This window comes from Urtica dioica, chromosome 8 (genome assembly GCF_054948205.1).
Source record: "Urtica dioica subsp. dioica isolate 48M chromosome 8, U.dioica_male_clone48M_v1_H2, whole genome shotgun sequence".
NCBI lineage: Eukaryota > Viridiplantae > Streptophyta > Magnoliopsida > Rosales > Urticaceae > Urtica > Urtica dioica.
Window position 1 is genome coordinate 29,263,537 of NC_142763.1, and position 21,934 is coordinate 29,285,470.

Consider the following 21,934-nt stretch of genomic DNA (forward strand, 5'->3'; position numbering starts at 1 on the left):
ACGACATGTCGTTTCGCCGAATTTTCACCGAAAAATAAAACTGCGAAACGAGCTTCAGGCGTGTCGTCGGTCGCTGACTCTCCGGCAACGACTTTCGGGCCGACTTTCCAGGAATTTCGGCGACATTTTATTCCTTGCTTAAAATATAGCGAAATATATTTTTTACACGAGTTTGAATTTAAATATTATTAATCTAAAATAGTTTTTTTTTTTTTTTTTTTATCTATTTTCACTTCCAATCTTTTTTTTTTTATATATATCTATCTTGTTACCTTTGTTGTTTTTCACTAACATAAGTTAGGAGTGCTCGTGGTCCTTTCTAAACTCAGTCTCCAAATCAGATCGGACCGTTATAAATTATTTAAATAAACTGAAACTTCACTGATTATAATTCTTGATTTAAACTATTTTAATTAAAACTGTTATAAACCAAACAAGCGATTGATAAACTGGCTTGGATAAAGTTTTTAGTTTTTCGGTTAGTTTAATAAATTCCATCATTATTAAATAATGATTAAAACGATATACGGTTAGTTTAATAAGTTCTATTATTATTAAATAATGATTAAAATGATATAAAATCAATAATTTGAAAATCATATCACTAAAACATGACTTTCGGAGTTAAAATATCATTAGAGTAACTACATACTGTAGTATATTTTCATTTTTAATTCGTACATTCATACCACGATTATACTTTATATACTTGAATTAGTCGCACAAAATCTCACTATAATGGTTAAGCACAAAGCAACACCACTCACGGATTTCACACCTCACTTTCAAGACCAACCTACCAGCAAGAATCAAGAGGTTAATCAAAGAGATTCTAATCACGACCGGAAATTCGTTCTTTAATTTTAGAAAGAAAAAAAAAATGATACAAAGACGAACAAAACATTATTATTTCTTTGCGTAAGTGATCAACATGGAGTTTTGCTGCGTCATCTTGAAAGACTGGAGGGCTTGCATAGCGATGGTGGACTGAAGCTCGTCGGCGTACTCGACAAAGGCGATCCCGGGCTTGGCCTCGATCATTCTGACTTCCTTGAAACCCGTGTACTGACAGAAGAGCATCTGAAGCATCATCGGCGTCGTCTCGTGGGGCAGATTCTGCACAAACAGTATGCTGTTCGGCGGGGCCGGACCCTCCGCCACCTTCGGATACCCTGCTTGGGAAAGCTGCAACACCGACAGACACTTCATCAAACCAAAATTGTTGATAAATTTTTAGCCTTAATAAAAACATGTTCTTGATAAATTTCAAACGTTTTTAAAAAATGAAAAAACGAAAACCTTAAGGTAACTTGTTAGGTTTACAAAAGAAACTAAACTGAAAAAAAAAAAAATACATCTTAGAAACAATTTTTGTATATTGATTTATATTGCAATTTTGATTATACATTAAATGATAAGACTATTTATTTTGGCCCTGTTTGGCATAGCTTTGTTTTTAAAAAAAGTGCTTTTAGATTCAATTTTTGAAAAAAACTGTTTTTTTCAAAAACTGACAAGGTGTTTGGTAAACTGTTTATAAAACCGTTGTTGCTGATAACAAAAACTGATTTAGCGTTTGGTAAAATAAATATATTATAGTAAAAAGACTAAAATAGACATGTTTTTAAAAATTAAATAATAAAGAGCAAGAAGAAGTAATATAATGTCAATGCGTATATATAATTGATCATCTTTTATGTTAACCAAACCCCTTTATAAAAAATAAAAAATAAAAAAAAATAATAAAAAAAACTGGCAACAAGCCCACCGAAATGAGAATCCCTAGTTAAAAAGTACATACAGCTTTGCTTAGAGAACATGTGCAGACTGCAGACCGATTAAAAATAAAAAACAACACTGAGGAAAGTAAAAAGCTGAGGAAAGAAGAGTAAGAGGGCACAAGAGAAGCTTACACGTGGCAAAGTGCATGCCAAATTTTTGGGAACTAAGAAATAAAGGACAATCACGTGAGGATATTAAAGTAATTATATATAGGATACATAAACGCTTTTTCCAAAAGCTAGGATTTCTAGCTTTTTCTATTCATGTACAATTTTTAAAATCGTTTTTAAAGTTTTTTTTAAAAACTGTTTTACCAAACACAAATAAACAGTTTAGCTTTTTAAAAAAACAAAAACAGGGTTTGGATTAATAATCTGTACCAAACAGGGCCTTTAACTTGTAAATGTGTTTTCAGTTGTTTAGGCGTTGAATTTTGTACCAAAAATAAATAAAAATTTGTTTTGACATGGCTAAAATGTTACACAGACCTAACAGCTTAAGGACTATTTTGCTCTAAGAAAAAGAATTTAAAGATCAAAATGGACCTTGCATAATAGTTAAAGGACTGTTTGCGCTAAAAATCCATAAAAGAAATATGTCTTACAGGCGGTGCTGCGCCATAGGCTCCGGCGTAAGCAGGTTTCAAGCCCGCGGCTTGATTAGCATCGAGTTGGTCTTTCCTCTTCTTTCCTGGCATATTTCAAAAAAAAAAAAAAAAAAAAAAAAAAATAGGTGTTGAAATTGTGGCGCAAATGTCATTTATTCATGCGTGAAAAATTCGATAATATCTTCTTACCAATAAATAACGATAGTATCAAGTGATGTCAACATTCAAGCACATGGACATAATGACACGTGATATATTTTTTTTTTTAACTAACACTCTTTTGTTGACGTTTACAGATGTGAATAAAACAATTGCGCACCTTTTTCTTCGTGTCTCTTTCGTTTCTCCCTGGGAACGAAAGTTCCATCAGCCTTCGCTATTACATCGGATTTTGTTTTTGCGTATTGTATTCTCTGTTTCACATTGACAAAAGGAAAGATCAATATAGAGTTATAGATACAGTAATAGAACTGAACTTTCTCTCAGAATATTTATAGATAAAGACACCCGTTAGATATATAGATCCTCCATACAACCCAGATAAACCGCCCCTTGAGCCAAGAAAGTTCAGATCTGTAATTTTTTTTTCTGGAGCTCTTTTACAATCCTTTCGCCTAAAGTCGAGATAATCAGACCTCCCACTATCTACAAATCCACCTTCCATTTTCCCTTCCTACCAAACATAACACTAATACCTGGAAACAGTGCAATGCAAGCATGGACAACAAAATCCGTAGAAAGTTGATCACGAGTCACTCCCTTTCTCATCACTACCTTTCTAACTGAGGTATCAAGAAATGTCCTAACGCTCGCATCAGTGATACAACCCGTTTGGGATTTCAAACAGTTAAATGTGTATAGCTTCGGTGGCGATATTTCTTACCAGCGCCGGAGCCAATTGGGGAAAAATCAATCACATCGTAACTGCAAGATCGAGTATCCAAGTGCATCCACGTGCCACACAAAAATCGAGGAAGAGAGTTTCCCAAGGACTTTCATCAAATTCATATAGCTACTACATGCATGATGGTGATGGACACCATAGCCAGTCGGGGTGAAACATCAATCACAGCAAAGAGTGTCCCCGAGAACTTTCATCAGTTTCAGATCGGAGACTAGACCATTGTTATGACATGTGTGAACCCAATCAAGATACGCGTCCTGTCAGATCTCACATATTCCCGAAGATGACACGGTCGAAGGAACTATCTTAAATGTCGGTGCCAAACTCTCGGCAACAGTCGGCAATACCTTCACTGGAATCTCAAAAACGTTAACGATCCATTATCGCATGGTTCTCAGGGTCAAGACGGTCAAGGGTGCGAATAAGTGCTTCATATTGCCAGGCCTTACATTCCAACTCGAAAGAGATGGTATCGTGGTTTGTTCGGAAATAGGTACGTGTGTAAGGAGACTACTTGGAAATGATCAGCACTAGTGTTGATCGGATCAGTTCAGCAGAGAAGCCACCACTAATGAGATGTCCCGATACATATATGTTATCTTTTGTTCAAATGTGTCACTACTACAAAGTTCCTGGAATTTATAAGACAACCTTGCTTTGGTCCAATTCAACATTAACTTTCAAACAAACGACCCATTTGGAGAAATCAGGCAGTCAAGAACGCAAGGCATTGAAACAAAAAAAAAAAAAAAAAACGACCTAATAGCAAAAGTAGAATCAGCATCACAGCGCGTTATCAAAGAAAGGAGTGAGAAAAAAGACCACAAAAGATATACAGATATCTGAAGGTGTAAGAGACAAAGTTACCATAGGCTTGTCGTAGAAGGGAAATCCCTGCATTTGGCGAAGCGCATTGGCGGCAGAAGAAGAGTCCTCGAAGACGACCCAGGCTTGGCCTTTGTGCTTCAGAGTCTTGAACGCCAAAACATCCAATATCTTCCCAAACTGGGAAAACACCGCTTTCAGCGACTTCTTTAGCTCTGTCGAACCAAAATTCAACATTCATTTCTGTCCAAAATACTAATTTCGTATGGGAAAATTTGCATACCTTCGAGCTTGATTTTCTCGTTAAGATTGTTGATGTAGATTGTCATGTTCGGTGGGACTTCTGTTCCATTAGTGTTCTCCGCCATTGCTGTGTCTTAATTTCTCTACAGAGAAGCTCTCCGGTTGAGAGTCGAGAGTAGAGACCGAGTGAGCAAAGATCGCTCGATTTGGGACCGAATGTGTGCCCTAATTTTGTCACTAAAGCCCCCCTAGTTGTTGTTAGTTGTTACTTGGACTTGGGCCTTCAGTTCGAAGTCGAAAGGGACTATGTAAGATTATTGAATATTATTTTTTTATGCACGGAAATTTGTATTTCGATTTGCTTTTATTAATATTTTCAATCTTATCGTATTAATAGTTCATCATTAATCACATTAGATATTTAAACACAAATTATTAAAAATTAATTTTAAGCTTAAATATGAAAGATTTTATACCTTTGATTTTATATGTGATTGAAGGGGCTTACATGGCAAAAAAAAATATTAATAATTAAGTGGGCTTATTTATCAATTTTAAAGGTAAAATTATATGTGCAAGAGGTTTTGTCACGTAGGCTAAACAAAAAAGCATGTCTAATAATGAAGTAAATATTGAGATAAGATAGCCAAAATAAAGAGATGGATTGAACTTGATGCAACTAGCTATTTTATTGGTTCTTTTTAAGATTATAATCCAAATTTTATTTTGTAAAAAAAAAAATACCTTGCCATCACGCAATAAATTAAATTAACTAAGAAAATAAATTAAATTAACTAAGTGTATCTTTTATTGCGGGCCAGTGGGTTATTTTTTTTATAAAATGAAATTGGGCTACTTTTTAAAATGAGAATAGGCGAGCTACCGGTCTAATTACCCCTAAAATAAAATTATATATATATATATATATAGATATATTGGTTCTAACTATGACTAAATTAAGGGACATTTCTATTTTCCTATTTTTTTCAAAAATTTACCAAACTAGGACTAATAAAAAAAAATTCATTTTTTCGATGGGATGAGCGGGAAAATAGAAAGAAAGAGAAAAAATAAGAGATTTTATTGGGGAAGATTGTAGGTTGGTAATTAGTATGATGGTATAATAGGTAGATTTTTGTGTATCTCTCATTTGACTTTTGTTTGACCGGTCCTAGTTTGGTAAATTTTTTAAAAAAATAGGAAAATGAAATTTTGCCTTAATTTAGTCCTACTTTTGGCAATTTTCCTTCTAACTATCAATGGTATGTCTGGATCTAAATTTAATATAATATATATTAAAAATTGACATGTTTTCTAAAAAATTATATATATTGGCGATAGTAATACGGTCAAATATATATATATATATATATATATTTTATTTTGATCAATAACTATTTTGTAATCACTAAAACAAAGATTTTTAGATGCGACTTTTCTAGTGCCTATATATCTACAAGTCGTGCCAAATGTCAAATAGCACGACACCGGTCGCACCTAAGGTGCGTGTCTAAACGAACTTGGCGACAAATTGTGCATATTAATATGTTCGATGGCTACTTTGTAAAATTCAAAATTTCAATTTGAATAGATAATAAAGTACCCCAAAAAAATTGTATGTTATAGTGTAAAGATTATTCCGTATAACTTTTACTTTAACTTCGAATATAATTTATTATGCATATTTTAAGAATGAGAAATGAAAAAAATAAAAACAAAGCGAATTACAGAGTAGAATGTTTTTGAACAAGGGATGTTACTCCTTTTGGGGCTACTTTTATCTTTAAAATATGTATCAAGCTACACATTTAATTTAATTTTAAAATCGATGTTAGATAAATTTTAAAAAAATATATCTTAAATAAATTAATGATCATTTGACAAATTGTTATAATTTATCCAAACGTCTAACATGCCAATTAAATATTTCAAATTAACTTTGACATCAGTATTGATTATAATTTGAATGAGATAAAACTTGTTTTAAACAAAAGCTTTATGAAATCAACAAAAAAAAAATATGAATTCTAACGTTTTAAACTAAGTCATGTTCCTCACTATGTGTCTTTCTATTTCAAACCAACTCATGTTCCTACAATAAGAATTTGACGCTGATGATTACATAAATATCGATTTTATAATTTAAAAAATAACTACGAACATATAAAATGTCATCTTCATCTCCATGACTTTCATAAAATAGAAAGAAAAAAAAATTAGCAACATAAATCCATTGTGAGCCTTTCGACGGCACCACCAAAATAAAATAAAGTCACTAAGGGGAACTAGCCGTTCAAAAGTAAACTCGCGTTAACCATAATACACACGTATAACCATCTCACGGTCTATAAAGATCACAAGAACTTAAAGAAAACAAAAAGAAACGAAAAAAAGTTACATGTTTGCGCTCATACACAAAATTGTAAGAATGATCACATTACATCAGCAACCCTCATAACAAGTTCTCACTATGATATTTTAGTTTATTTAAAATTTGAAAAAAAAATGTATAGGTTAAAATTATTATCATACTTGAAATTTCTACTATTCAATAAATTTTTCGTTAAACAATGGTTTGTAACAGATTTTGTATACCAATATGGTGAAACTAAATTGGTAAAAAATTTGGATTATTTCCGTAGTGGATTCCAGTAAATTTTGCACTGAATTAAATTCATGGGAAATTCCACTTTCGTGAAGGTCCAAGTATAACGAAAATTGATTACACGTGTGGGACGTGGACTTGTATTACTTTCAATTTTTTTTTAAACTATCAAGTGGATAGCAATAGCATCCACTTTGTTATATAAATACTCGCGGACCTTTAATTTTCTTTTATTTTATTCGCCAGTCAACTCTATATATAAATCGCAAACATAATTTCAGCTCCACAAGTCTAAACAGAAAACATATTTAAGAATTGCGATGACTTCTCAACCCCACATCTATAAAAGTCATAAAACCTTCAACATCACGCTTTTTTTTTTTTTTAATATGTGTGGACATTTACATAGAAGTCGTAAATTTCCCAACCCCATCTCCAAAGTTCATCTCTTGTGATCATCGTAAAGCCATATTTCCAATTGATATTTCCTAATGCTTTGTGTATATCAACACTTGTGGTTGTGGCCAAATAAAAGATCAATATCCCGATGACATATGTCTTACGAAATAATATTATAGCCCCTAATTTGCATTGTTTTGTTTATATGAAAATATGACAAGATGATTTGCATCATTATTACTTATTGAATGTATACGTGTCATTTTCGCATGGCATGTGTTCCAAGGATCAACTAATAATTAATTAATTAATTAATTGACCAATACAAATTAAACGACAAGATGATTAGTCGAGGCCTCATTTATCTAAAATTTGGAAAGAGTGGCTATATATTACATGTTGATAATTTATATTGCAAGTGTTAAAAAATAATCAAAGCCATATCATAAGTCGAGAAAAAAAAAATACGTTTCAAAGTGAAAGCAAGAAGACAAAAAATAAATAAACACACCAAACTCGAGGAAAAAAATATGTTTCAAAGTGAAAGCAAGAAGACAAAAAATAAATAAATAAACACACCAAACTCAAGGGATCCAAAGCCTACATAATTCTCGCACATTACTCGGTTACACGAGCCAACATGTTGCACTCTCTGATGATCCATTTGAGCTCAAAGTCATCCATATAAGTTGCTCGCAAACTTGTTCAGGCGATTAAAAGCCTATACAATGTCAAAGAGAGTCAATATCAAAGACCACCACAAGGCAAGATCAATCATGTGCAAAATAAAAAAAGTATGGCAAAACAAATAATCAGCAATTATGGGTGAGTCTTGTGGCGCGAGCTATCTCTAGGTGAATTCAAGAGATGCTTTGATTAAGAACGTTTACATTTTGACGTTTGATTTTACAACTAGATTTCCACGCCAACCATTATCACATGTTGGGTAGATGAGGCTAGAATAAGATGTCGAAATTTTTCGAGGACTTGACTTAGATAATAAAACTCGTGCGAGGGTTTTTATCCGACCAAGTGTAATAAAAAAAAAGTCTTCTATGTTGAACTATAATGTAATAAAAAGAAAATTATGTTTGCTATTTGTTCTTAACTATTTATTTATCATGTACAACTATAATGTAAAAATAAAAAGAAAAATCCGACACTCTTATTTACTGTAATTTGTTTAATGTAATTTATCATGTACAACTATAGTGTTTACTGTAATATACTTTATAAGTAAAAAAAAGGTGATTTTGTTTTCTCTGTGGATAATGATTGACTATGGAGGGCAATATATAAATAATGCGATAGGCTAGAAAGCCGGTACGCCAAATTGGAACAACGATCGTTAATCACAAAATCAATTATTGAAGACCACCATAAAGTAATAACAATAAACATGACTGAATATCTCACTGCTATAAATTATTTTTGATGATCTCTTCCAGGCGACGAAGATATATAGTAACAAAAAAGTTGAAATTCCATCTATTTTGAACTTTTATATATAATTTCTCCTTCCAGAGACTTTCGAACTGTGCGGACTGCGGACAGTGTTTTTGGGTTTCGCTAAATATCTATGTGGTTGGAATTCGTGTCAATAAACGTAAAAAAAAAACAGTTGACTAATAATACCATAGTTCAACACAATCCACAAAATATCATAATTCAACTTTAACATAAAAGAAATAAAAGAACTACCCTAGAAAGCGACCGCATGCAGCGACATTCTTGTAACCTACAAATTAAGTACTAAAACTAACAATCATGAATCATATTCACCTTTAATAAATTAAATTTGACTAATAATCATGAATTATATTCACAAACTCTAACATATTCCCGGATCTGAACTAATATTGTAGAAGTTAGTTATTAATATTAGGCGTATATTGATTATTTCCTCAGTAGTTAGAGTTTGTTCCTGTTTTTTTTTTGTTAACTCCTATTTTGGAGGAATAAGTTGTAACAAGATATGGTTTGATCGACTATATCTATGAAACTATTGCCATCGATCATTTGAGAATAATAAGAAGAAAATCTCTGTTCAACTTCTTCATGGTATCAGAGCAGGTCTCGTAATTCTTCAATAAAAAATAAAAAAAAAAAAAAAACTCACCATGACCAAATACGGCACATCCTATCAAACATCAGCCAGTGAAATCTCTTCATCTACTACCACTGAATCTTCTGTTCCGAATTCTCCGGGACACGATGGTCTTCACACGACGATCACCGGTCACCGCCTCAACGGAAACAATTTCCTTCAATGGTCTCAATCCGTCCTAATGTTCATTGGCGGAAAGGGAAAAGAAGAATATCTCACTGGTGAAATTACTGCTCCAGCCAAGACCGATCCCAAATTCCGCACATGGAAGATCGAAAATCATCTGGTGATGTCATGGCTAATTAATTCCATGAACAATGATATTGGTGAAAATTTCCTCCTGTGCGGCACGGCAAAGGAGATCTGGGACGCTGCGAAGGAGTCCTACTCCAGCTCAGAAAATACTTCTGAACTTTTCCAAATAGAGGCCAAATTGCATGATCTCAGGCAGGGAGATTTATCGGTAAATCAATACTTTAATTCTCTTTCCCGATATTGGCAACAACTCGATATGTTTGAAGTGTTCTCATGGAATTGCAAAGAAGACGCAACCATCTTCAAAGGGATCACAGAGCAAAGACGTACCTTCAAGTTTTTGTTGGGCCTCAACAAAGATTTGGACGATGTGAGAGGGAGGCTGATGGGAGTGAAGCCGTTTCCAAGCACAAGGGAAGCATTCTCAGCTGTGAGACACGAAGAAAGCAGGAGGAGAGTCATGATGGGACCACAAGTCGAAGCAGCTGAAGAAAGCTCCGCACTAGCAGCTCGCGGCAATCAGCAACACCACGACAACAAGCAGCGCAAAGGGAGGCCATGGTGTGACCATTGCAGAAAAACAGGCCACCTCAGAGAAACGTGCTGGAAGATCCATGGAAAGCCAGCTGATTGGAAGCCACGAAACTCAGAAGACCAAGCTAATGCCACTGGTGTCCTCAAAGAAAATTCTGCTCCTTTCACTAAAGAGCAGATAGAGATGCTACAACAGCTCTTCAATCAACAAGGCCAGACTACAACTCCAGCCACAGCCTGTACTGTAGGAACATCCACATCAGGTTCATGGCTTATTGATTCGGGGGCAACTGACCACATGACAGGAGATAGAACCCAGTTCAGTACCTACAAGCCAAACAACAACAACTCTTTCGTCAAAGTGGCTGATGGATCTCTGTCAAAGGTCAAGGGAACAGGTTCAATAACTCTCACCAGAGATATCACTCTCCGTGTTTTACATGTTCCTACTCTTGAGTGCAATCTCATCTCAGTCAGCAAAATAACTCGTGATCTACACTGTGAAGTTAAACTCTTACCAAACTCATGTGTTTTACGGGATTTGAATTCGAAGAGGATGATTGGCAGTGCTAGGGAATGTTCGGGACTTTATATCCTCAATCAAGATCATCAGCAGACCCCACAATGTTTGGTTTCAAGTATTCTGTCTTCAAATTCCAATAAAAATGATGATATCATGCTTTGGCATTTTAGGTTAGGTCATCTGAATTTTATGTATCTCCAAAAGATGTTCCCATCTCTATTTATGAATAAAAATCCCAATTCTTTCAGTTGTGAAATATGCCAGTTTGTCAAACACACACGCAGTTCATATACTCAGATAAAATACAAACCATCCAAACCATTCACCTTGATTCATAGTAATGTATGGGGACCATCTAGGATTAAAAACATATCCGGTTCTAGGTGGTTTGTCTCCTTCATTGATGACCACACGAGACTAACATGGCTATTTCTCATGAAAGACAAATCAGAAGTGGAATACATCTTTAGACAGTTCAATTCAATGATCCAAACACAATTCCAAAGCAAAGTCCAAATACTAAAAACAGACAATGCCTTAGAGTATTTTAAGTCTACCTTAGGATCATATCTCCGTGATCAAGGAATTATCCATATTAGCTCATGTGCCCACACCCCACAACAGAATGGAGTGGCTGAAAGGAAAAACAGACACCTTTTAGAGGTAGCTAGATCACTAATGTTTTCCTCAAACCTACCAAAACATTTCTGGGGAGATGCAATTCTTACCTCTGCCTACCTAATTAATAGAATGCCATCTAGGACCCTCAAATTTCAGAGCCCACATCAAGTCCTAGTACAGAAATACCCTCACAGCACCTTCATATCCTCTCATATCCCACTAAAATTCTTTGGTTGTACCACCTTTGTGCATATCCCAAAACAATTCAGAAGCAAATTGGATCCTCAATCCATTAAATGCGTTTTTCTAGGATACTCACCCAACCAAAAAGGGTATAAATGTTACTCTCCAGTCACCAAAAGATTCTATAACTCGATGGATGTAACTTTCTTTGAATCTCAGCCATTTTACCACTCTGAGATTCAGGGGGAGACAAGACAAGAATCTCAACTGTGGCAAAATACCATCTCCACCGACTCTGAATTGGCTCCCACAACTCACCTACCACCTATTCCCAGTGAACCAGAAATCATTGCCCAATCAGCACCTATTCCCAGTGAACCAGAAATTGTCCAACCCGCAACCCTTGATCACCCATTAGACGGATATGAAGCACCAACATCTCCAACACATGCTCAATCATCCGACTCGATTTCAGGTTCCTCTAAAGAAAACACAGGTATGAATAACATGAATCATGAGAGTATTATTTCTGCTGATGTGAATCTTCTGATTGCTCAAAGAAAAGGAACTAGGTCATGCACGAGTCACCCCTGGTCCAAGCACCTAGCATACACCAGACTTTCACAGACGTATCAAGCGTTCATCACCATGCTCGACAACACACAGGTTCCAACTAATGTCTTTGAAGCTCTAAAACACCCTGGATGGGCTAAGGCTGTGAATGAAGAAATTCTGGCACTGGAGAAAAATCAAACCTGGAGGGTTATGGAACTACCACCGGAGAAGTAGGTAGTGGGTTGCAGATGGGTGTTTACAGTCAAGCACAAAGCAGATGGGAGCATAGAGAGACTAAAGGCCAGGCTAGTGGCGAAGGGATACACACAGTCATACGGAATTGACTATCAAGAGACATTCGCCCCGGTCGCAAAACTCAATACAGTGAGAATTCTTCTTTCACTTGCTGTAAACTGTGACTGGGAATTGAATCAGTTAGACGTGAAAAATGCTTTCTTAAACGGCATCCTTGAGGAAGAAGTATACATGGAAAATCCACCGGGCTTCACAACAACTCAGAACTCTAACAAGGTGTGCAGATTACAAAAAGCCCTCTACGGACTAAAGCAATCTCCTCGCGCGTGGTTTGGAAGGTTCAACAAGTTTATTGTGCAACTCGGCTACAAACAGTGTCAATCAGACCACACAATGTTCGTAAAGTTCAACGCTAATAAGGAAGTTGCTATCCTGATAGACTACGTTGATGATATGATCCTCACAGGGAATGACAAAGACGGGCTAGCAGACTTGAAGAGACATCTCGCAAAGGAGTTTGAGATCAAAGATTTGGGGCCCCTCAGATATTTCTTAAGCATGGAAGTCGCGCGATCAAAGAAGGGAATTGTAATTTCTCAAAGAAAATACGTGATGGATCTGCTACAGGAAACTGGGATGACTGGATGTAAGCCTGCGGAGACGCCAATGGACTCCTATAATAAAATTGGCACAACTACTGATAGCGCACTGGTGGACAAGGGAAGATATCAACGTCTGGTCGGTCGTCTCATCTATCTTGCACACACTAGACCGGACATTGGTTTTTCAGTGAGTGTTGTTAGTCAACACATGAATAACCCCACTGAAGAACACATGGATGCTGTGATGCGAATACTGAGATACTTGAAGATGAAGCCTGGGAATGGACTCTTGTTCAAGAGAAGTAACAACCGAGAAGTAGAGATTTATACGGATGCGGACTGGGCTGGAGACATCTCAAATAGAAGATCAACATCAGGATATTGCTCCTTTGTTTGGGGCAATTTAGTTACTTGGAGGAGTAAGAAACAGACGGTGGTTTCCAGGAGTAGTGCTGAGGCTGAATTCAGATCCTTGTCACAAGGTATCTGCGAGGGAATGTGGATTCAGAGAGTCCTTACTGACCTGGGCGCAGGAAGTCCAGAATCGATAAAAATGTTATGTGATAATCAAGCTACGATCAGTATTGCAAAGAATCCGATTCATCATGACAGGACCAAGCACGTAGAGATAGATCGACATTTTATTGCTGAAAAGATTGAGAGCTCGGTAATTCAGATGGTGTACACACCAACTCGCTCACAGACGGCAGACATTTTCACTAAAGCACTTCCAAGAGTGATTTTTGAAGAGTTGAGTTACAAGCTGGGAATGTATGATTTGTACAACCCAGCTTGAGGGGGAGTGTAGAAGTTAGTTATTAATATTAGGCGTATATTGATTATTTCCTCATTGGTTAGAGTTTGTTCCTGTTTTTTTTTTTTTTGTTAACTCCTATTTTGGAGGAATAAGTTGTAACAAGATATGGTTTGATCGACTATATCTATGAAACTATTGCCATCGATCATTTGAGAATAATAAGAAGAAAATCTATGTTCAACTTCTTCAAATATATTCCCGGATCTAAATGAAAATTGAAAATAATTCATAAGAAATTCATAATAAACCAATAATGGTTATATGATTTTAACCATAATCATCACAAACTAACAATAAATTCAAAAATTAATTCGGATTAATAAAAAAAAATTAGAAAACATGAACACAAACTTTAACATATTCCCGGACGTAAAAGGAAATTGAAAACAGTTCATAAGAAATTCGGAATAAAACAATAATCAAGTTTAACATACATGATTTTAACCATAATCTTCACAAACTAACAAAAAAATTACAAAATAATTCGGATTAATAAAAACAAATAGAAAACATGAACACAAACTCAAAATCAAAACTAGATTCATGTTTACAAATTACAACTACCCATTTATACTTAATCTTCAAGAATTAACAAGAAATTAAAAAAAAAACTCAAAATCATCAAAAAATAAAACCACGTCGGGATCTAATCCAATACCAGTGCTTTTCGGCAGGACGGAGTGAAAATATGCCTTCGGGGCGACGGGAAGCTGACGGGAACCTCGGAAAGTCGCGGAATGACGTGTGAATTGGTCTGGGTCGCGGCGGAATTTTTTAGGGCTCGTCTCGACGTTTTTGTCGAAAATTCACTGGTTTCCGTCTTTTATAACACGGTTTTGTTATATAAAAATAAAAAAAATTAAAAACCTGAACCGGACCGGGAAGTGTGAACCGGGTTCCGGCCTGGTTCCCGGTCCGGATTCCTCGGAATCTCCGGAAACTTCCGATTTTGTTCATTCCGATGCCGGAGTTCTAAAAAAACAGGAACCGGACTGGTTCCCGTCCGGTTTCCATAGAATTTAAAACAGTGGGTAGTAGTATTAGTAAGAAGAATAATTAATAATATAAAAAGGCTAGCTAATTGAAAAGCATCCAGAATACCCAAAAATAGATTATAAAAATTATAAGTTTGACTATTACACTATTATTCTTGTAGTAGTGTACAAGCTAGTGGGTAAGTTTTGCTCTTTAAACATAATTTCATAAGTTTTTCTAACTTTTTTTTATTTAAAAAAAAAAAACGTTTTTAGGGAAAATTTCTTAAAATTTAGATAAAAGTGGGTCATTTCTTATATAGAAATTGATCGATTTCAATGAAACCAGTCTTAATTTTGTATAGTTTTGCTAAAGTTTAAATTTTCGTTTATTCTCAGTAATTTCGATGAAAATCATTAAAAAAATCGATGAAATGTATAAATATTCAAATATTGACACTATAGTGAGTATATAGGAAGTAATATCTTTTTCATAACTTAGGCTAAATGATAAATGGTCAAAATAATAATTTTAATATATTAGTCAAAGTTGCCTAAGATATAATATTACTATTGGTTTTGATTAAACGAAGTGAGCTAAAATTTAAATCACTAAATTAATCTAATTAAATTTAATATGTTTTTTTTTAGTTGGGCATATAATCTATTTAGATCCTTTGCGTAAAAATAATAGCCTAATCATCTAAAATTTAAAATAAAATAAAAAAAGCTCAAATTAAGATTATGAGAAACTATGCATGAGTTAACCTAGTAATATATTTAATATTTAAATAATTAAAGGGCAGTCTGGCTATCTAGCCCAAATAAGACCCATCTTTTAAAATTATAGCCCAACTATGAGTAAAATTGAGTAATTAGCACAATTCATTAACAAACAATATCATATTCCGATAATACCCCTTGAAACAACAAATCAAAAAATCATAAACACAACTAGCCTTTTTGCAGAGAAACTCTAAATATCTTTTCATCTCTCTCGCTGACGATCAGAGGAAGCACCGTTGCAGGGGATTGAGGTCGTTGTCAACGCAAAGCACCGATCAATGTCGCTGTTGTTCCGTCGGAGCCTTGGCGGCCCCCGATTTCAGATGGGTCGGTACGGACTCCCGTGACAAGCTCTTCCTCAAACACAATGGAAATTGTCACGACCCGCAGGACACCTGTCGCCCTCGGAACGCGACCTTTCTCGTAACATTTTCATAACCATTTATATTTTCAAACGAAATGAACATAAATCATTTTCAAACGTCATTTACAAAACGTTTATTGAACGACAGCGGAAATAAATTTAATTTACATATAAGGAATAACAAAGGTTTCTAGAGCTAGTCCGCTAAAAACCGGTAAAATTTTTCGCTTTTAAAAGGGTTACAAAAATGCGGACTACCCTAGTTTGCTATCCATAAGCACATGCCCATAATCGTGCTAACCGAGTTTCAAAACGTAAAAAGAGTTTCGGGCCGATTATCTAAACGTTATTATATAATAAAAGTTATTCCAAAAGCTATATAAAACTTTCACGAGCATACAAGCTCGGTTTTCAAAAACCTGATACCCATTTCCCAAAAAGACATTTCCTATGCCACAGGTCGTCATGAGATCTACCTTGACTAGCACTCCTGCTTCGCCTGAGCTTTTCCTTTATCTACAAGGAGAGGGATTTAAGGGGTGAGTCACACCGACTCAGCAAGCAGGATATCTAACCTAGCACTACATGAGATGCATGGTTGCAGATGATAAAATGCAGATGACAGCAGGTGATAGATTCAGAAGAATAAAGAAGTTCCATCATACAATCAGGATAACAAAAATATCATTCAATCAACATAGACATATTCAGTTTTAGAACCCCGTTCTAAAACAATCAAACACATAATCATATAGGAATCCGGCTAACAACCGTCTTCCTAGAAACTCATCCATCTCGCTCATACCGGCGCCTTACATCAGTGGACTGGCCAATCAACACTTCAGTCCGCAGCCGTTCATGAGAGATGAGTAAACCATTCTGAGAACTTGAGCCTAGCCCTCAGAAGGCCGAAGTTTTAACGTCTGGGATCCACTAGCACATGTAGGAGGGCCTTAGCGCGCGTTTGGTAGAGGGAATCAAACCCTCACCAATCCCTGGTCGATCCAAGGTTCATATTTCCTTCAGGACAGGTAAGCCACCCATCGACTTACCTGAAGCCACCCATCGACTTCCCATTAAAGGACCTTCGGGAATGCCACTCGCTACATTGCCGACAAGAGTTCGTTATGTTTTACAGGAGCTGTCTACAGCCTACCTGTCTATCTTATTACAGGAGGAGATCTTATCGGGATAAAGCCCGTCATTAACATTATTAATTTCACTGTATGGCTCTTTAAGTATTTTAGAAGGAGTTGTCGACAGCTGTGAGGCTGGACCTTCTCCTAGAACAGTTCCTCTCGGGATTGAATCCGAAGGACACCGTCTTTCCTCCTCCTGTTGTCCTCTCATCAGGACGAAGGGGTAAAACCTATTACAGAAGCTCAACATAGTTTTAAAGGCTTCAAGGTTCTTAACCCGCTAACCGTTTAACCCTATCATTTTATTATCTTATTAGTTAGTGGCCGAAGCCTTATTCGGTCATCTTGTCTAACTGAGGGTTTCTCTTTGTTTTAGGATTAAACGAATAAACATAAACAATTATTCTACTAGGCACCATTCCCCTTTTTGGCGCCTCAAACTTAAATCCCACTTACCCGGAATAGTTCGTCGGAGAACTCGATGAATTCCGGAGGACACTTTGCTTTACACGCTTCCCGAGACCTTTAGCACGTCTTGGAGCGTCGAGAGAACTAGAATCCGAAGTTGAAACTTCGTTAGTTACTGGATTTGAAACTACTTGAAAAGATAAGGTTCGTTGTCGGGATTAGATTCGAGTCGGTTCGGAATTCGAGAATTTAATTCATTATTCTCCGGTTTTTCGGAAGTCAAACTTATTCAAGACTCGCGTATTTTCGTATCGAGAATAATACGAAATAAAATCCAATAACATGTTTATGAGTCTCAAATAAATTGATCCGAATAAAAAGTAACCGAGAATTCCAAAGCGAATCAAATCAAACTCTTAAACGTTATTAAATAAATAAACATAAATTATTTATTTAAATACGCGAAATACATCACATTAATCAAATCCAAGAGTATTTAAACGCGAGACGCGATTAAAAGACTCACGAGTTAATCGAGCTTTAATTTCGATAACTCTTTTTCTTAGAATCTTCAAAACCGGCCTCGTCGCCTCCGCCTCGTCCGGTTTCCGTTCGTCCGTCTAGATCTGTAACCAAGTCATTGAATCCGATAACGAGTCAATTTCACACTTTCAAACTCATAATCAACTCCAAACCAAGCAAACACTTAACCAGCCCCGGCTGAACACACAGAATCAAACGCTCGGCAAAACACAAACAAATCACAAGAATTTCCCGACAGCCCGACCCACTAGCGCTTAAGCCATCATAACTCGAGCTACAAAACTTGAAATCGATTGATTCTAGCGGCAAATGAACGTAGACTCATGTAGCTTTCTAACGAGATATTACAAGCATACATACGACAAGAATAGCTATCTCAAAAACAGCCCGTAATTTCCGGTTACAGTTCTGGAAATCCTGTAATTACTGCTGCGAAACACAATCTTTGAAAATTCATAACTCATTCAATACTCAATGGATTTACATGTTCTTGATCATCTTAGAAAGCTCATACAGTCTACTATCCATGAAAAATATCCAAAAATAAGAACTCAGATCGTACCGTTCTGTCCACGTCGATTTACAGAGGCTACTCAAACAAACAGTTTTCCTTTTCAAAAATTCGGCCAAAATCAACAAACCCAGAAATCCGAATTCAAAACTTCAAATTCAGGTCATATACATCAACAATCGAGTCCAATTAATGTATGAAACCAATCAATTTCACGAAAATCCTCATTGAAATCGAAAACCCCCAAATTTTCAATTTCAAAAACCCTAAATCTCAAAAATCAATTCGGGTTTATCTTTTCTTACCGAAATTCTTGCGAATCCGGAGTCCTCGTCGCTGTAACTCTCGTTCCCGGCGTCTCTTCCTCAGGCGGTGGTCACGGCGAGCTCGCGGCGGCGTCGCTTCGCTCGGTCGAGGCGCGCGCGATGGCTCGGCACCACGTGACGCGCGAAGGCGAGAGAGAGAGAGAGAGAAAGGGAAAGGGCGAGAGACGGTGGTGATGATGAGTCTCGGTGAGCTTGAAGGAGATGACCGAGAGATTTTTTTTTTCTTTGTTCGTTTGTTTTGCAGGTCGCGTGCGTGGAGAAGAAGGAAGAAGAAGACTGAATGAAGAGAAGTAGGTGATTAGAATGCCACATGGGAAAACTCAAAAGGCCCACGTGTGGGACGGGTGTCACCTCATTATTGGGCTTGTATATTGTCAAAACTGCCCCTCCTCAAAGTTTCTTCTCAATTTCATCCTCCACCTCGTTGTACCTGGATCCTTTTAATTTTATTCTCTTTTCGAGAGATGGAAAAATATAACGAGGAAATTAATCCACTAATTTCCTTTCGAACTCCTTTCACGTTGGAATTAGTTTAAGGTCGTTAAAATATATTTTCACTTTCACCATCCTTAAATACGTGAAAATATTCTAAAATATTATCGACCTTAATATTCTTAATTTTCCATTCTCGATTGTTTCCTCATTCATTCGAGAAATTCCTTAATATTATTTCCTTCGTTCTCAAGCACTTAAATTTATTCCAACATTCAAGTGCTTTCAAAAATCTCTTTCCTTATATTCGGATTATCAAAACTCACCATTTCCTTATTGTGAATTCTTATAATTCATTCAACACGGAGAGAGAAGAAAATTTCCTTTATTTATTGATAAGAGGAAATTTTTACAGAAGCTGACGTGTACAAAAGTCGGGTCTCACAGAAATAAGTTCGTCGTATGTGAATGGCTCGAAGAATCCGAGGAGAGAAAGCTCAAATGTCGCTGTTCGAGATCCTTTCAGGAGGAAGATCGCAACAGTTAATCCGATTAACCTTCACAGTTAATCCGATTAACTATCACAGTTAATATGGAGAACTGGAGTTGCGATCTTCGAATGGTCGGATCGGCGCAACTGCGAGACTTGCCGATGTTCGAAATCATTTTCGAAAGAGGTTCATCATAGTTAATCAGCTTGACTATGACAGTTAATCGGATTAACTGTTGAACGAAAAACCATAGAATCTGAAATCGTCGCCACAGTGATCATCCTCTCGTCGGACTGGTGCTCGTCCTTGTCCGATTCGGACTAGAAATCGGCGATCCTCATGCCGCTGAGGTCGTTCCACGTCGAATTCTCGCCGTCGTCTCCATCGACTCCGATCCGGAGTTGAGATGAGATTAGGCTGATCTCTTGAACCATCGAGGCTTCTTCTTCCTCCTCTGGTCTCTTGGTGGCGATGATCATTGCTGTTCTCCGGCGAGAGACACAGTGCTGATTCGATCGAGCAAGAAGAGCAAAGAGGAAGGAACGCTCCTGATTGGATTGGGCTGGGGTTGGTATATTGGCGATTCTTTCAATCTACTCTAGATCTAGATCTGACGAGAGATGAATCATGAAGGTTTTTTTGGAACTTTAATTAATATAGGCTATTTCCCCAAATAAATGAATAATTCGACTATTATTTCAAACTTCCCCTATAAAAAAAAGCTACTTATTAGCAAATCTCATAATTAAATTGTAGAATCTGAAAACGTCGCCATAGTGATCATCCTCTCGTCGGGCTGGTGCTCGTCCTTGTCCGAATCGGACTGGAAATCGACGATCCTCAGGCCGCCGAGGTCGTTCCACGTCGAATTCTCGCCGTCGTCTCCATCGACTCCGATCCGGAGTTGAGATGAGATTAGGCTGATCTCCAGAACCATCGAGGCTTCTTCTTCCTCCTCTGGTCTCTTGGTGGCGATGATCATTGTTGTTCTCCAGCGAGAAACACAATGCTGATTCGATCGAGCAAGAAGAGCAAAGAGGAATGAACGCTCCTGATTAATTTGGGCTAGGGTTGGTATATTGGCGATTCTTTCAATCTACTCTAGATCTAGATCTGACGAGAGTTGAATCATGAAGGGTTTTTTGGGAACTTTAATTAATATAGGCTATTTTCCCAAATAAATGAATAATTCGACTATTATTTTAAACTTCCCCTATAAAAAAAGCTACTTATTAGCAAATCTCATAATTAAATTGTAATTTCAATTGATAGTATTCATTTAACTATTTAATATTTTCTTCTATAATATCCAAGTTTATATCACCAGCTTAAACAATATATTATATATGTTCCACACTTCAGGACTGTCGAACTCAATTTTTCTAATTATATTATTTCGGTTAATCTAACTAAATTACCTCTCTTAACGGTTAAGAAAAAGGGATTAAAAAATCGTCGTTAACATTCAATGTCCCCTTATGCATTAGATGGAGTAGATAGCGTGGTGAAGTTCTCAGCCAGACATGAAGGAAAAAAATGGCAATCTCAACTAACTCATTACTTTTTCAGGATCAAGAGCAATAATCCAATATTTAGATCCGTCGAGTCATGTTTTATGAAACGAGAGTCACACACTCACACTACACAAATTAAAGAGCTTGAACTTTGTGACGTCAAAGTGAATATGTCACGCTTTATATGTCTTAATAACAAGAAAGAGAGTAATGAAACAACGTGGATATTGAGTGAGTCTTTGAGATACATGGTTGTACCTTTTGACCGTTATCTTGGACTTACCTGGACTTTTCGTACGTCCTAATTGGCAGCGGGTCAAATACTCAAATTAATGGGTAGATAGAAGCAACATGGAAAACCTCCGCCGCCTCATCTCACGCCCCATGTTGCTACACGTGGACGGCTCCGATATCGTGTTATCAGAAGTCAACACATCAGAAGCTACGCGCTCACGCGCTGGCCTTTTCCTTCTTTCTCTCGAACTTGGCAAAGTCTTTTACGGCGCTCATGACGATGAAGAAAAAGGAAACTCTTTCCAAATAGCCGTCAGATCACGTTCACACTTCACACTCATTGCGAAGTTTTGTTTTTTTTTTTTGTTTTTTGTTTTTTGTTCTTTTTTTAATTT

At 36.5% G+C, this 21,934-nt stretch overlaps 2 protein-coding genes and 1 long non-coding RNA gene across 3 annotated transcripts in view; 1 reads left to right on the plus strand and 2 right to left on the minus strand.

Moving 5' to 3' along the window:
- LOC149388987 (uncharacterized) overlaps positions 1-19,180 on the minus strand; it is a 77,118-nt gene extending 57,938 nt beyond the window's left edge. The window contains exons 1-3 of the long non-coding RNA XR_016300850.1: positions 18,848-19,180; positions 18,015-18,114; positions 17,537-17,632 (exon numbers count right to left, since the gene is read on the minus strand). This is a non-coding gene — a long non-coding RNA (uncharacterized LOC149388987). The remainder of the gene's footprint in view (positions 1-17,536; positions 17,633-18,014; positions 18,115-18,847) is intronic.
- U1A (spliceosomal protein U1A) lies at positions 818-4,623 on the minus strand. Its single transcript, XM_089624316.1, has 5 exons — positions 4,402-4,623; positions 4,161-4,333; positions 2,709-2,802; positions 2,387-2,472; positions 818-1,185 (listed from the first exon to the last, which is right to left on the minus strand). Exons 1-5 carry the CDS (start codon positions 4,484-4,486, stop codon positions 907-909), a joined length of 717 nt encoding a protein of 238 aa, XP_089480442.1. The 5' UTR covers positions 4,487-4,623; the 3' UTR covers positions 818-906.
- On the plus strand, positions 9,639-13,796 carry LOC149388997 (uncharacterized). Its single transcript, XM_089624660.1, has 3 exons — positions 9,639-10,899; positions 11,716-12,084; positions 12,406-13,796. The coding sequence occupies exons 1-3, from the start codon at positions 9,654-9,656 to the stop codon at positions 13,794-13,796; spliced, it is 3,006 nt and encodes a 1,001-aa protein (XP_089480786.1). The 5' UTR covers positions 9,639-9,653.
- Positions 19,181-21,934: the final 2,754 nt, after the last annotated feature.